We start from the raw sequence: 17,215 nt of genomic DNA, 5'->3' as shown, positions 1-17,215 counted from the left end.
GTCCAAAGGAGACTGAAAAAATGACGAATAAGAGGAAAACCAGGAGACTTAGAGCAGAAAATGCTGTAAGGAAAAGGGAGTCATCATGTGTTGCTGAGAAGTGGCATTAATACAAGGTCAGAAAAGATTTAGATAACACAGAGGAAGCTGACAGCTCTCAGAGTTGTTTTTGTTTTTTGGCCGCACGGCTTGTGGGAGCTCAGTTCCCCAACCAGGGATTGAACCCAGGCCCTGTCCGTGGAAGCGCGGAGTCCTACACACTAGGCCGCCAGCAGCTCCCCCCGACCCCCCTTTTTGTTGAGTTTCAGGGACCCAGTGATGGAGGAGAGGGAGGAGGGCGAGAGAATGGAGACGGTGTATTCCCGTAGACAGCTCTAAAAGGAGAATTTCTGTTGCGGGAAAAGCGGAGTATGGATGGTAGCTGGAGGCGGATATGGGGCCAAGCATGTCTCCTTCCCCACACAGTGGGCGGTCCGCATAAGGTGTGTTTGTGTATTAAGGAAGCGATTTAGGAGAGAGGGGGAAACGGATGATGGTGTGGGAGGGGTGAGCCTGCAGGAGCACAGGGTCGACCGTAGAAGGACCAGGATCCAGTGAAAAGGGTGTAACAGGAAACAGGGCAGAGTCGGTTACATAATTTAAACACCCTGTATTTTTAGACCCATTCCTTGTGTCTCTCGTCCTTTCCTAGGAAGAATTGGTACGATGCAGTCTATTAAAACTTTGTTTAATGATGTGTATTCAAGGTTCGATGCTACCTTCTGGAGTTAAGTGGAAGTTTCGGGTAAGGGATTGAGAGGCTGAGGGGGCCTTTGAAGCAGGGTGCTGCCTCAAGGCAAAAGAGAACCCAGGAGGGTCGTTTTCAAGTGAAAAATCAAGAGCGTGCAAACAGCGGAAAGATGGATGTGTGTTGATCCCAGTGTTTTCACAGATGGGGACTGGTAGCCCCGCTGACCAAAATGGCACTGCTGTTGAAACAGTCACTTTTTTTTTTTTTTTTTTTTTTTTTTTTTTTTTTGCGGTACGTGGGCCTCTCACTGCTGTGGCCTCTCCCGTTGCAGAGCACAGGCTCCGGACGCGCAGGCTTAGCGGCCATGGCTCACGGGCCCAGCCGCTCTGCGGCATGTGGGATCTTCCCGGACCGGGGCTCGAACCCATGTCCCCTGCATCGGCAGGCGGACTCTCAACCACTGTGCCACCAGGGAAGCCCGAAACAGTCACTTTTACAGCCAGCCTTTTCTATTTCCTAGTTCCTTCTTAAGAAGAAATAATCCTTTTCTCTTTCGCATTTCTGTAACTTTTGGGAAATTTTACATGGGCTTAATATAATAAGATGCTTTTTGAAGATGCTGCTCTTGAGGTAATTTTGAATATTTAAACATTTATTCATGTTTTCTATCATTTTCATAGTTTATTTTCCTCAGGGATGAATCATTTGAAGTAAATAAATCTTTAAGTTGTAAAGCATTCATTTAGTCCTTAGTCATAAAAATACACACTTTAATAAAAGCCTACTTTTGTCTGAAATTCCATACTGTTAAGTAACATTAATGTTAAACTGTGAATTATGTTATCACTTTTTAAGTTAGTAGGTTTTCCTTTCTAATTTTCAGGTTCTGTCTCATTTTCTGTTTACCTTGGAGAACATTAATTTGTCTGCATGTCATTTACAAAGTATAAAACACATACAATTTTGTTCCCTATGAAATAAACTAGGTGAAGCTGACATCTAACAAAATGTTTCTTTTCTAGCATCTCTTTACCAGATTTCACTTTATTTTGTTAACCTAGGCACCACAAATATTTATCTTGAGGCCAATGAATGTGACAATTCATAAAAGTAATGTTAATTTTCTACATAATGTCTCATTTACGTTTTTAAACTATTAGTATGTTTTTTCATGACAAACGATGAACTCGTGTCTTTATTTTTTGTTTTACAGGTTAATGTGTGAAACTGTGAGATATGAAAGACATGAAGCCAATGAAGTTTTATACTAGTAGGTGTTTCCTTTGTCTTTGCACAATGTGTAATGCAGTGGCTAGATGATGTCCTTAAAGTATCAAAGAAGTACTAGGGGCACCTTGTCAAGTCAGCACTGCCTTAATTTTGCATTAACTTTTATTGCATAATTTAGAAATGTGAAGCATTTGAACTATTTCAGTCCTTTGCTGATAAGTTCACATCAGCATCTAGATGTTACTCACGTGTGGCTGGAGATAGTATTTCACATTATGGAGTATTTTGACTTTTATGAAATGAGAAATAGTGTAGAGTCTTTCCAAAGGGAAGTTTCTTCTTTAAATCATATTGATGTTCCTTTTAAGATCTGTAACGTACTCCTTGAAAAAATGGCAACTAATTTTTTAAGCAATGTGATAAACATTCAGTAGATAAATATTGGTGTGTTACGGATACTTAAGCTCTGATTTACTAGACATATCGTTTTGTTAATGCTTGCTGTGAATGACGGTTGTGCTGTTGACTTTCCTTCCTGTTTTTCAAGGCACTCACTCAGTAATTACTATTTTCCATGCATATTATAGGGAATCTTTAATGAAATAAATAAAATACAGCTTCTGCCCTTAGGGTGGCTATAATCTTTTGAGGGAGGTAGAAATAGAAAAAAGGAAAGCAACAACAATGAAAACTAACCCACCAGAATAGCTGAGACTATAGGTTTGTACAGGAGGGGTGCAGGGGAGGGTCTCGGAGAAGGGGCCCTTTGCCCTGGATCTCCTAGCATGTCTGGTGGTCTCGTGGGACTTTCTTGGCAGGAGGCACTGTGTGTACAGGGACAGAGCGGGAGGGGCCTGGTGTCACGTGTTGAACAGTGCGGCCAGTTTAGAGCGCATGGCGTGGGGTGTGTGGAGTCAGGAGAAGGGGCAGGCCACAGTCACACTTGCGTGTGAATGTGTTGTTGAAAAAGTCATCCTCGATTCTTCAGACGACTGGAAATAAGTGCTTTTCCTCCTCAATTACATTTTATTCTGGAAAATTACAGGTGTTCACAGTATTAGCGACAGTAGTAAAACGGGCCCCCGTGGACTCACCTTGCCACGTTGTCGACTGACAAGCAATGATGTTTCATCTCTTCCTCCACCTCCGGTGGATTATTTTGAAGTAAATCCAGACATATCAATTCAGCCATCATTGTTTTGATATGTGTTTTTATCTTTAAAAGATAGACTTAAAAAAAAACACTTAACCACAATATTATCATCAAACCTTAAGAAATAATTTTCATATCATGAAAATAATCAAATTTCTTTGTCTCAAATTGTTTTTGGTACAGGTTGTTTATTGGTTGTTTATCTTTCTTAAGTCTCTTTTAGTCTGTAGGTAGTCGGCCAGTTTTCAAGCAGGAAAATGATGTGACCAGTTGCCTCCCAGCCCCACACATCCCCTCAAAGGGTGGATTAGGTTGAGTGGACGGGCAGGGAAATCTGTTAGGAGAGAATTGCAGTCATCTGAGGTGACAGTGCTTGAACTTGGGCAGATGGAGGAACGGGGCCGTCACGGATGGATTTTAAAAGATATGGGTGGATCTGATGCAGGATGGTTCTTGGCTGTCAATATCCATCTAGGGCTTCAGAGAATATACATGCAATAGAGAAGAGCAGTAAATAACCCAGACATAAGTGGTAATGAGAAAACTCACACCAGGGGCCAATGCCCTTAACATATTTATCCTTGAAGGAATCATGATGTAAATAGCTTAAGACTATTTGTCCTCTTTCAGGAGCAATTAAAAGCTATCCGTTTAACGGGTGTACACCTGTCAGGGTTGGCAATCTCTGATGAATATTACTGACGTGTATTTTAGTCCTTTCCCTCTGAAACATGGTTTGGGCCGTGTCGAAGATGAGGCAATAGCAAACGTGTAACAAGCCCTTCGTCCGTCCCACACACTCGAATCCGTGCTCTGTGTGCATTGATTTAATTCTCCCTTGCAGCCGTCTTGCAGGTAGATCTTTCATCACCCCCGTTTTAGATATGAGGGTGCTGAGGCTTGTGTCACTGCTCAACTCGGGATCTGGACTTGTGCCCAGACCTGGTGACTCTGCAGCCCTAGCTGCCCCCCACACAGCAGCATTTCCCAGCCTTCTTCATGCCTCTGTAGAAAATGATGCTGTGTGCATGCAGGCGCGAGGACTGCATCTCTCCCTGGGGTGGCCTCCCCAAGGGGTGGTGGCGGCCCCTGAAACCCACCAGCACTTCTGCCCACATTGTGCCGGCTTCCTGACAATTATTAATTATTATTCATTTAAATGGAAGGGAGATTGCAGTGTTTTAAACATATTTGCTTTCTCTTTTTAAAGTCAGTTTAGATGGTGAATAGGAGCCCTGCGAATCATGCAAAGCCGTGACTTGGCTAATCCTAAATTGAATGCATTCAGGAGTTTGCAGCAAGAGTTGACTGTAGTAATTGTTTGTTTTGGACTAATGAGAATGAGGTGGCAGTGTTCCTAAGCAATGAAGAATCTATGGGTATTTGGTAGATCATGATTTCCTATGACCAAAAATTCAGAGACTAAGTGCAGATACCCTCAGTCAGATTCCTAGTATTTGACCAAGCTTGTGTTGAAGGGTAGTGGGAGGATTTTCCTCTGTGATCCTTGAACAGACTTGTCTGCTCTGAGCAGTCGGTGTAAGCGCGGTTTTGAAACTTAAAGAACTCTTGTATTTGGGGTGTATGTAAATCTGCAATAACTTAGTAATGCCACCCCTCTTTTTTGGGACCTGTTGTCATGACCTCTTAGGGGGAATGAGTCTGTGCTTGAGCCTGGAGAACAACAGTGCAGTTGAAATATCAAAGACTTTCAGAATTTTGTTTTGTGACCAAGAGATGAGTATTCATTTTCCTTATTATGTTTGCGTGCTGGTGACTTCCGAGTCTATGATTCCAGTAATTTCACCAGGTAAATACAGTACTCTTCTGATCCACCTCTGTGCCTCCTTTTTATTACCTGTAAAGTGGGGACACAGTGATCACAGGGTTCAGTGTTTCCGGCTGGCGTGAGGCTGAGATGCAGGGCTCGGTGTGAAGGAGGTAGAGCAGGGTGCACATGGTCGGCGCACAGAAATGTCAGCCGCGGGCAGCGTTCTCACTCCATTCACTGTTTTGGTAATTTACGTTTTGTTCTCCCAGTGTTTTAGCTGCTTTAAACTTTCTTTAGGAAGGAATGATGACAGCACTGTTCTAATTCCCCTGGTGTTACTGTTTTAACAGGAACAGTATGACAAACAGTATGCCCTTTAAAATTATATTGTGATTCAGGAGAGAGCTGTGGTTCTGATAAAACGGAATTTTTAAAGTGTAGACTTGCCCATTTAATTAGGTACGATTAGTTGAGCTTTACACAGTGGACAGGAACATCAGGTAATTTCTGCCTTTCTTTCATTTGCTATCTATTAGATGCTGGGTATTTTGCTAGCTTGGAAATACTAAGTGAGATAATACTCATTTCACCTGAGGCACTTATTTTAGAGAATTTAAGAAAGGAGATAAACAAGTGCGTTCGTTCTCTTTACTTTCTCTTTAATGGCCAGCCATCCTCACCATTTCAGTTTAATATATAGTTACATGTAAAGTGCTAAAAACCTTTAGATCAGAAATTCGACCATTCAGATATATCTTTTTTACGCCTGCACACACAGCCGCTCTCTAGACACGGGTATCCCTGAACCGTGGGCCCGATTGCCACGCACGGGTCGGACTGAATGCTTTGGTTTCCAGAAGAGTTTTCAGAGCACTTTATTACGGGGTTTATCTCCCCTTATTGCAGGCGAGGAAATTGTTCCTTTTTCAGAGGAAGCTGCGCGGAGGCTCGTGGAGTCTTTTCAGGCATTTTCACTGAAATCTGTAACCTCCGAACCTCCGGCCCAGCTGCCCCTCTGCCTGCGCTTACCGGTCTCTTCACTCCACGGCTGGGTTTCCTGTTTCCACCGCAGCGCGCCCTGTCCGCTCCGCGTGCCCCTCCTCCTCCAGTGGCCCATCTGGGCTCAGAGCTGCCTGTGCTCCTGTCCCCTTGCCCTCTTGGAGGGAGAGCTGCCCTCCCTGCAGTGTTGCTCTTCCTACCCCCTGGGTCCCGCCCTGTTTCCCACACGGGGTGAGGTGCCGTGTCTCCGTCCTTAGGAAACTCTCCTGGGCTCTGGCCCATACCCAGTTATTGTACTGCTTTCTCCTTTCGGATGTGGCCAAGCTTTTATTTACTTTTACATCGTAGTCTTTTTATTTTAATTTTTTTTAATTTTTAAAATTTTTATTACTTTTAATTAATTTATTTAATTTACTTTGGGCTGAGTTGGGTCTTTGTTGCCGCGCGCGGGCTTTCTCCGGTTGCAGCAAGTGAGGGCTACTCTTGGTTGCAGTGCGCGGGCTTCTCATTGCGGTGGCTTCTCTTGTTGCAGAGCACGGGCTCTAGGCCCCTGGGCTCAGTAGCTGTGGCTCACGGGCTCAGTAGTTGTGGCGCATGGGCTTAGTTGCTCCACGGCATGTGGGATCTTCCCGGACCAGGGCTTGAACCCATGTCCCCTGCATTGGCAGGCGGATTCTTAACCACTGCACCACCAGGGATGCCATCTACATCGTAGTCTTTTAAGAAAATTTTTACAAAAGCACTATCTACTACCTAGGTTGCTTTGCTTTTTTTGTTTATTTTCCCTCAGGAGACAAAATACTTCAAATCTGCCTTCCTTTCTTCCCCAGCAATATGTAACCACTATTTGGAGTGTCCATGTTTCCATAAGTTTACTGTGCTTGTGCGTGTGTATAAGGAAAAGGTGAAACCTGAGGTTTTCGTTGACTTGAAGGCATGACACTCTAAAGACTTAGCCTTTGCACAGACTTGTAGGATAAAGGTGCTCAGCCCTGAGCTTGGTGTGTTGTGATGTACACGTGTGCTCTGTGTAAGTATGACAATTCAAATAGGCACGCGTGGATATGCGCATACCCACAAATAGACTTAAGATTGTTTTACGTACATATGGCGATACTTGAAGCTTTCTTGCCAATAGTGATATTTTTATATTTACTGTTAGTCTTTGAATGAAAATGTTTTATTTTTGTGGTGAGTGAAAGAGTAGTAAAATAAAAACATTAACAAATGTATTTAGTCTGTAAACTCCATCAGGGCAGGGACTGTGTTTAGTTCAGATTTACATGTGCCGTGCCCAGCGTAGACATTTGCATCTTGTCTGTTCTCTGTTGTCATTTTTTGCATTTATTTCAAGGAATATATTCCTTTGCTAGATCAGCAGGAAGAGACCTTCTTTATGGCCTGACTTCTGGGTAAAACAGCCGACTGCAGGTTAGGTGTTCGGTTCTTCCTATCAATTCTCTGTGAAACTACTTAGTGAATAAAAACCTCTGAACTCCTCTTAACTATAGGTGTTTATAGTAACATGTAGCCCTCTCCCTATGCTTTCTAGTCATTGCGGGTCACGGTGCTTGTGAGCTGGTAGTGCCATTCCCATCACCCGGGACCTTGGCAGTGGGTGGGCGGATTTGGTGTGAATTTGGTCAGTCTCTGGATGTCTGAGTTCTCTTTAGCAATTCGGGTGCCAGTTTTCTGTAGAAGAGGGACAGGTTTGTCGTGCAAATGAAACTGCAGTGTGTAACTGAAAGATGCAGATTTGTGAATTAATTTCGTGACCCATTGGTAGTTTTCAGAAAAGTTCATTTTGGCTGCTGTCTTAAATTTGAGAAATTGTCGAGCCCTTGGGTGTAGCCCTCTGCCCTCAGTCTAGCTGAATCATTGACTGATGGATTGCCATATGTATGTAATCTGTAGTGAGTTTTTTTCTTTCATTCAAAAATAAGTTTATTGAGTAACTTCATAACTCCCAAGACATCACTCCCTCATTTCATTTTTAAAATGGATTTTATAAATTTAAGAAAGATTGCACAGTGAGTCTATAGAATCTTTGGCTTTACTAATTCTTTAGTTATTGTTCTTTATATTGTTCCCTCTGCTTGTTAAGTGAATTATCACAGTTAAAAAAATTATGTCCACTTACCCCCTATATTTTCAAAATATTAATTTTTTCAAAACAAAAATATTCTCAAAATACTTTAATATTTTCAAAATAAAATATTTTCAAAATAAAGCTGAAATAGCCTCAGTATTTCCATCAGTTCTTGGAGTTTTTATTGATGTTACTGATTTATCCTGTTTGTTGGTCTAGCCCCTTTATTTATTTTTATTATTTTTATATTTATTATTTTATATATTTATTATATAAATATATATATTATATATAATATATTATATATATAAATATATATTATATAAATATATATTTTTTTATTTATTATTATTTATTATAATTATTATTTAATTTATTGAGAGGAGGCTAAGAACTTCCTGAAAAACTTAATGTTAAAATGAAGCTTTTCTCCTTCAGAGTTTTAAGTGATAAAAGTGAAGTAACTTCCTTACAATTTAGAACTTTCAGGAAATGGAACAAAAAGTTACCCTCCACTTTTAAAATGTGTTGTTTTCATAAGTGAGAATTTGTGATGAAATATTATGAAGTGCATAATTTTACAGTACAGTATTGCTATTCTGTACTTCAGAAATGTACATTTTAACTCTCCATAGAGCTCTTTCTATCATACGTTCTACACTTCATGCCTGAGTACTTCCTGCTGGTGTGTGCACTTCACCTTTCTTTTGACCGTGACCTGGTGTTGTCAGGGCCCACACTTGCCATGTTGCATTAACTTTTCTTGTGAGCTTACTTTGTGCCGTTGGCCGTACAGAAATACATAAGACATGTTCTGTCTTTGAGCTTAAAGCTTAGCGCCCCATCAGAGGAGCAAGAAAAACAATTATTAAACTTTTTGATAAACCCAGTAGCAGAAGTGATGTCATGTATTTGTGAAAAAGAGTACAGTTATTGTGTATCTGAAAAGCCATCTGCATCTTGGAAGGTGGCCATTGTTAGGACTTCTGTTTTAAGCCCTGGAACACTTCGTTCATAGGAAATCCGGCTCGGATCCATTGCAGTAGCCGTTAGGGTGGGAAGAGGGCTGGACAGGCTTCTGTCCCAAGGGCCTCGCCACGTCCTACTGAATCAACTGCTGGATTCCCAGGAAAGGGGTAGAGGGTGATTTATTGTCAACAGGTAAAATTCTTCCTGCTTGGTTATCGGCATAACTGTACATTTGAGAGTACAAGTCTGTGCCGGTGAGAGGAGTCTAGTAACAGTGTAGGGGGCCAAGAGCGAGGCCGTGAACTTCAGCAGACTTCCGAGCGGAGCCCACAGAATGGGGTGGGGGTTGTGCGGAGGGAGAAATTTAGGCGGACTTTGTGTTTTCTGGTTTTATCCTTCCGTTGGATGACGCTGCTGGGACAGCAGATACAGGGAAAGAGACGGGTGCTCTCCTAGCCGTGGTCACGGGGGGCTGTCCCTCTGGGTTCCCTGCTAGCGGGCTCCACTTACTTCGTGGAATTTGTATGGTCCTCGTTTTATTGCCCATCTGGCTTCTCAGCTCGAGATGTGGAGCCGGTAGGCCCGGGTGGTAAGAATCCCGTTCCCATCTCTCCCAGGTGCCGCCGGCTTTGTCGTTTGGACGTGGCGTGGCATCTGGGTCGTATATATAATAGAGTGCAGCCTCTCTTTCTAAAACTCCCCGAGTCCTGACGCGTGTTGGCACACGCGGCTGCGTGCCCCCAGCTCTCCCTGAGTGGGCGTCCTCTCCACTGTTTCTGGGCGTTTCCGCCCGTATGGCCCGCCGTTGTTCCCACGCGGTTGCCGCCTCGTGCGTCTCCGGGCCCTGCTGCCGCCGTAGCTGTCTCCCATATGCAGCGCCGCAGGGTGCTCTCTACCCCAGGCCCTTGTGCCGTGCCAGTGCCGTGCTGCCCCTCATCTGCTCACCGGGAGGAACTCCTTCCCGTACCCGCGACGCCCTCCTTGGGCACCGATTTCTGGTCCCAGACTGTTTGGGTTTTCTTGCATGGGGACCATTCCTTCAGTTTCTGTTGGCTGACTCACCCGCCCCCTGCAAACACACACGCAGAGACGTGGGTTAGGTGTCGGTTTGTGGCCGGCAGGAGGTGGGGGTCAGCTCCGCGTCCACTAGGACACGTGTGCCCTTGCCCAGAGCCCCTCCCCCGCCTTTCCCCCCACCCCCCCGCAGCCTTTTAGCCAACTGGGCTCCACTTAAGTTTTCACGTTGTATTAACAACTGAATAAAGTAGCTTTTTCCCAAGTTGCTTTTTTGCGCTCGCATAATCGCCTTTGCTGACTTAATTTGTTTTCTTGTGATGTATTATCTTACTATCCTTTCAGCCCCCAGCCCCCTTGTCAACTTGGACTTGGTCCCTCGTGTTCATTCTCCCCCGGCTTCGTTAACGGGGACCGCGCAGCTGCACACGCAGCCCTTTCGTGGGGAGACACTGCCACCCTGTGCACCTCTAGGGTATTGCCGAGGACGTTCTTTAAGCCTCGCTTCATTTCTCCAGTCCCTGGTAAATTGAAACTCACGTCTTTGACTTTCAGTCATTTTAACACCATATCTGAGTTGGTGTCTATTCAGCTGTTAATACATTGGTTAATAAAATGTCTGAGTGCCAGTCGAGCCATATCTAGTGTGTCTGCTGGGGGTACTGGGGCGCTAGAGGAGTTTAAGAGCTAACGGGAGAAGGCTTCCGAGGTAAACGATGATGTCGCTCTGCTTCGTGTGAGCAAATCCAGAGTGTCTGGGAACCCAGGACAGAGGGACTCACTTTATTTGGAAGATACGGAAACGTTTCTCAGAGGAAGTGGTCGTTAACCTGGAATTCAAAGGGCGAGTGATGAGTTTCCTAGGCAGAAGGTACCCTTTAGGAGTGGGGACAGCAGGTTTTTTCAAAGGCCTTGAGGCCTATGTGGAGGAAAAGGGGGAGGACGGCTGAGCAGGGCGCAGTCTGAAGCCCAGGATCTGCTGGGGTTTGGAGCAGAGAGTAGAGGTGTAGGCTGACCCTTGCAGGGTGGGTTGTGAGGGAGGGAAAGAGAGGAAGAGAAGCAGTGTTTTATGTCCCTGCTCTGCAAGGTGCTTGATACGTACCGTGTCATTACATCAGAGTGACGTTGTGAAGAGGGACTAATATCCCCGTTTTACGGTCGGGGAACCAGAACCCCAGGGGCTGACGTCACCAGGACCGCACGGCTGGTGTGAAAGAACGTGTGTTCCCAAACCTTTGCTCTTTGCTCGGCAACAAACTGCTGCTTCCAGATGCTGGCTAGTGGGGCTGGGCTTCCTCTGGTCCAGGAACTGAGGGTTATAAGTGGAGGTGTATCTTGGTCTCCGTTCCCACGAGCTGCAGCCCCCCGTGCAGGTGGAGGGAGACCCCTAGGAAGCTCAGGGATGAGAAATCGACAGAGAAAAAGCACAGAACAGGCTAAATTTGAACACGCATTTTGGAGTGTGGGAAACAGTAAGTGAGAAGACCTTTTGAGGAAGTGGTGTTGGAGCCGTTCCTTCGGGGTGTGGGGTGACTTAGAAGGTGGGCAGGTGCCACCCAGGAGGGGGGTTGGGCTGAGGAGTAGAGGCAAGGCAGGCGGGAGAGCGTGGGAGCAGGTTACGTAGGCCTCTTCCTCTCGTCCCCAGGCTGCACGTGACGTTTTGGTTTAGCCTGGGAAGAATGGGCGGCAGGGCTGGACGGTCTCGATGGCTTCAGGGTCCTTCTTTCTGATCGCACGGCGCATCGATCATTTTATGATGGACTGTTTATATTTTGTTCGCTTGTTTTGTTTCGTTTGCCTTGATTCATTTCGTCCCTGTGGATGAAATCAGAACAGGAGCTTTGCAGAGGGCCGCACTTCTGGGCTTCATCTTGCCAGCTGTAGCACGGGGAGGTGCTGGAGTCCAGTCATTTGTCCGTTGGCGTTCTTAGCTCCGTCTGACACTGGCAGGTCATCTCTAAGTTTCATTTTGGTGATGGGAGAGATTGGCAAGTCCTGTTTTGCTAGATGTACCCCTTTAATCTTTCGGCTTCTCTCCTCTACCTGTTACTGGTGATATAGGACTAAAGTTACTTGGAAATGGTCAGTTAGAGTTATTCCAAGATTCACCTTTTATCATTTCAGCAACCCTTGATGGAGCTCCTTAGCTCATAGTTTTAAAACATAAAACAACTATTTGAGAAAAATTTAAATGCCATTAGCGAATGAAACTAGTTGTATCGACAGTTGACAGAGTTGTCGTTTTTTGGGGTTTTTTTCCCCTGCCATTTGTTCCAGTTGGGGCTTGAGTTCTAGGCAGTTTTTCTCATGGTTTTTCAACTTGACAAGCCCCCACGCATAAGAATCCCCTGGAATGTTTGTTTAGATGGCATCGTGATGGTTCTCCCACCCTTGATCAGGTACTGGGGTGTTGGCGGGATGGGTAGAGCCTGGGAACATGCATGTTTACTTCGCATTCCAGGGGACTCATGTGTACGTTAAAGCTTGAGGACCACTAGACAGAATCAAGTCTCAGTATTAGTCCTAGGTAATATGAACAATAATAATTATTATACTAATCAGTCTTCCGTTAGCCAGCTTCATCGCCAGTGTGTCTGCAAGCAAGATCTCGGATTCATTTTGCGTCCCCTCTCAGTGTAGACAAGTTTGATGCTGTTACTGCTAGGTAATTTCTTTTTCATCTTTTCTTTTAAAAAACAAACAGTCGTCGCTTGGCACCTATAGAGCCCCACAGGTGACAGGTGCCCTGTGAGAAGGGGCGTATTTGCAGACCTTGAAGGGAAGGGTCGTGCCTCATGCTGAAACACTTGCCTGCCTGACGTGTAATTATACATGAGAGGGGAAAGCACAGAACGGGCTAAATGAGATAGCACAGTGGTTTCAGATGAGGTCAGGAGACTTTTCTGGCTGATTAAGACTGAGTTAAACAGATTTTATGATGGTTATCTCACAACGAGGAATTTTCAGAACAGAAACCAAACCTGAGTCCTGTGGGGTGTGGGTGTGAAAGGTGAGGGTGTGTGTTTCTCTAGCTTACAGCTGTTTCCAAAGCATCTTTAAAATGAGACTCATTGTTTTTGTATTCTTAGTTCTAATTCGTTTGCTTTTGCAAGACATGAATCTTTAAAAGAGACAGTTCACTAATAAAGACATCGTGACTGTTTTATTTGGCATGGCAGGTAGTAGACGCTCACCAGATCCAGTCAGCGTTCGAATGGTCATTCTCTGCAGATGCCTCCAGCAGCAGACACAGCTCTTGGGAGTTAAGATTTGAATTTTTTGGAAAAGGGAGAGAAACAGGCAAATGAAATTATAGTAAGTGACAGAGATGGGGGACCAGTTTCTTCTCTTCACTTCCTTAAGTCTTTACCAAGGCTCTCCTGAGACGAAGAGTCAGCCCTAATTGTAGGGTAATCGGTGGGTATTCGGGGGGCCAGACTGTTTGCTGTCACAAGTGTTTTATCCATTTTGGACATGGGTTGCCTTTGACTTCACGCGTGTTTTCTGTTCAGCTCCAGGAAAGCTGAGTTTACAAACATTGTGTTAATTTTGTCCATAGTAATTTTACTTTCAAAAAGGACAGATGTGGAATAACTAAAAAGCCAGGGAACGTTTGTTATGTTCTCTGCATCACAGTTCATCTGGACCATGGTGACATTTATTGTGCTTCTTACCATGATAAAATAACAACTACGGGCTGGTCATTGGTGTTTACTGAGCCTCTGTACAGCTCTGCTCACATGCCTAGTTAGTGGTGATCAACCTTGATTTCCTACTAGATTTCATTTCTCTTGACCAATCTTTTGGTGATAAAGGGAACATGGTAAGTGCAACAGTAGATTAAAAGTTTACAAGATAATTCCTTTTTTCTTCTTTTTATTTCAGTGTTTTATTACTTGTTAAAAAAATTTAAACTATTTTTGCATCTGACAACACATTTTTACTTGACAGAAATCAGAATGAATAATTACGCTGTGACCTTATGTCAAGGAAGACAAGTACTTTTTTTCCCCTAAGCTAGGTGAATGATTGTTTTAAATTTATTTATTTATAATTTATTTATTTATTTTTGGCTGTGTTGGGTCTTTGTTTCTGCACGCGGGCTTCCTCTAGTTGTGGCGAGCAGGGGCTACTCTTCGTTGTGGTGTGCGGGCTTCTCATTGTGGTGGCTTCTCTTTTTGCAAAGCACGGGCTCTAGGCACGCGGGCTTCAGTAGTTGTGGCATGCGGGCTCAGTAGTTGTGGCGCATGGGCTTCGTTGCTCCGCGGCATGTGGGATCTTCCCGGATCAGGACTCGAACGCATGTCCCCTGCATTGGCAGGTGGATTCTTAACCACTGTACCACCAGGGAAGTCCTAGGTGAATGATTGTTGATTGCAAAAGCTCATGACTAAGCACTAGAGAGAAAGGGGTATAAATTATTTTTTGAAGTACTTTGCATTTTCATTTGAGAAATCATTTTACTTTGATGGTTTCGTTGGAACTAAAGTCTATTTGACAATATTTTCCTTCATGTTTTCTTGAGGCTTTGCTATTGAGGACTAAGCAGTTGTGAAATTGGTAAAGAACGGGCTTGGGAGGAAGCAGTGACTTGCTGCTGATTTGCTCTGGAAGCAGATAGCAATGAAAGTGATTAGGTGATATTGATTAGTGTGTTAAATAACTTAATTATTCAGAATTTTAAATTCAACTTGGTGGTCTTTGGCAACTTCTGGAATCCACGTGCCAAAAGGAAAAAAGAGAGTAAAAAGGTTTGGCATAGGTTGCAGAAGACTGCCTTGCAACGCACATGTGGTTTGCTGGGCTGCAGCTTCCAGGCTGTCCTCGTAGAAGAGGTGGGGTAGGCTGTGTGCCTCCTGCTAGTGGTTAGAATGCGGACAGGTGTGGGTTAGGACCTGCCCCTTAGAGTCTGAGATGGAGGCCACGGGCCGGGGTGAGCGAGCCACACAGGGAGAGAGCCTGGGTTCCCGACACCAGGCTGTCACTACACGTGTGAGAGAAATGGGCTCCTCCATTGTTCGGCCACTGCTGTGTCGGGCTTTCTGCTTTGTTTTCATAGTAGCTGAGCCTGTATCCTGACTAATAAATTTGATAAACTTGCCTCTATAAAATAAAACAACGTAAGACATGGCAAAATCAGGATAAAGTTCAAACAGAAGCAGCGAACTGGGGAAAAGGTTGTCACAGCTCATGGCTTCAAAATGCTAATTTGTATAAAGTGCTTCTAGATAAGAAAAAGTCTCATGATTTATAGAAAATTGGTTAAAAGTTATGAACTGATTTCACAGAAAAAGAAATAGGTAGGCCTCATGAGCATAAGAAAAAAGTTGCTTTTACAATAAAGAAGAAAAATAAAAGAACACTAAGAGGGCTTCCCTGGTGGCACAGTGGTTAAGAATCCACCTGCCAATGCAGGGGACCACGGGTTCAAGCCCTGGTCCGGGGAGATCCCACATGCCGCGGAGCAACTAGGCCCGTGAGCCACAACTACTGAGCCTGTGAGCCACAACTACTGAGCCTGCGTGCCACAACTACTGAAGCCCGCACGCCTAGACCCCGTGCTCCGCGACAAGAGGAGCCACCACGATGAGAAGCCTGCACACCGCAACTAGTCAAAGCCCAGGTGCAGCAAAGAAGACCCAACGCAGCCCAAAAAAAGTACACTAAAATACAGTTTTCATCGAGCAGATTGGCAAAAACCCCGAAGTGTGATAGACAGCTTCAGGGAAGGAACACCCCTCAGCCCTCGCTTCAACTGCACCCCTGGCCACCCTGCCCAGCTGCCTGGCCTGTGGCCTCCGCACGCATCCCCCTTCCCTTGGCCGAGAATCCTCGTCCCTCGAGAGCCATTGTCTACTCGCTTCCTTTGTTCAGATCTGCTCTTCTCAACGAGACTTGTCCACCATATGTTTAAAATTATAACACCCCACCCCTATCTTCCTTGCCCTACGGTAACTTATTCCCAGAGCATGGATTTATAATTTACTGATCTGTTATATTTATTGTCTATTATGGGGACTGTCCCACCAGAATACAAGTTCCACGAGGGTGGGGATCTTTGTTGCTGTTTCCTGAAGTATCCTAAGCACCTAGAACAGACTTCATCCTGAAATTGTTAAACATTTGTTAAATAAATAGACAGACTCTACTTGCAAGGCCGTGGGAAGGTGGTAGGCACAGAAGTTACTAACTAACCACCGCGACGCTATTTATCAGAGTCACAGTGTCTGTGCCCTTTGACTCAGCAGCTGCAGGTCTAGTTTTCTAGTCAAGGTTACTCCTGGAGCTATAAGCTTACTCATCACAGTTTTCATGTTCTTTTAAAATAACTGCATACACGAGAAACCACTGAAATGACCAGCAGTGGGGGCTTGCTTAAGTCAAATAAGGCACATCTAACGAGACGGCCGTCTCCTGATGGAAAGATCTCTGTGTTAGCACAGAGGCAAGAGCTCTGTAGCGCGTGCCATCTTCTCTGTAAAAAGGAGAGGGTGGAGGGGTAAGAATGTATGTCCATCCCTGTGTGTGCATGAGGAAGTTCTGAAAGATGCCAGCGAGTGTGGTGGAGAAATGTAGGGGCTTGGGAGACGGGGCAAAGGGTGGGAAAGCTCAGGTCCGCTGTTTGCCTCTTTGTATTTTTGTTTTGTGAAGCAAGGGAAAGTATTTTCAGCTCAAAAAAATGAAACTAAAACCCAAAACTTGGAATGGTAGGTGCTATAGGTCTAATGAACGTTTAAAACATTGAAGTTTGCTGATAAATATCTTTAGCTTATTTAGGTGTGAAAAATAATTTTTAATTCCAGTAGTTGAAGGATGGTATTTTAGGTGTGTGCTTTGTGACATGTCATTGTTCTTCAGGATTGTACGAGTAACATGGATACTGTGTGCTTTGTATGTTATGATTTTTATTTTTTTTGTTGGAGATAATCATCTGATGTTATTATCTTTTCTTTTCAGTCCTGATGATATTGGGACCTGCTGGTACATCCTCCTCTCTGGTTCCGTGTTCATCAAGGAATCCATGTTTCTGCCACGAAGCAGGTATCGCATAGACATTCTGGAGTAGAGTTTCCGTGGAGCTTGAAACCCTTTTGCAGAATGAGTTCTCTTCCCGAATTCCTCTCTCGTCGGATTTCCTGTTCTGCTGACACAAAGCAAGGCAGCACCTTGGGGTGTTGGTATATAAATCTTAAGAAAGGACTCTTCTATGTTGTAAACACTGATTCAACCTCTTTAACGAAGGGCAAGGACAAAGGACGT

The 17,215-nt window shown here is 44.4% G+C and overlaps 1 protein-coding gene across 3 annotated transcripts in view; it reads left to right on the top strand.

The window, feature by feature from the left end:
* Nucleotides 1-17,215, top strand: part of RAPGEF2 (Rap guanine nucleotide exchange factor 2) — a 243,974-nt gene that overhangs the window by 84,092 nt on the left and 142,667 nt on the right. For all 3 annotated transcript variants that reach the window (XM_070045623.1, XM_030865726.3, XM_030865725.3), the window contains exons 3-4: nt 1,944-2,000; nt 16,913-16,996. In XM_070045623.1, the coding sequence (XP_069901724.1) occupies nt 1,944-2,000; nt 16,913-16,996 (141 nt within the window). The remainder of the gene's footprint in view (nt 1-1,943; nt 2,001-16,912; nt 16,997-17,215) is intronic.

Source organism: Globicephala melas, chromosome 5, assembly GCF_963455315.2.
Source record: "Globicephala melas chromosome 5, mGloMel1.2, whole genome shotgun sequence".
Lineage (NCBI taxonomy): Eukaryota > Metazoa > Chordata > Mammalia > Artiodactyla > Delphinidae > Globicephala > Globicephala melas.
Note: the sequence above shows the minus strand (reverse complement) of the source record. Positions and strands in the feature narration are given on the sequence as shown.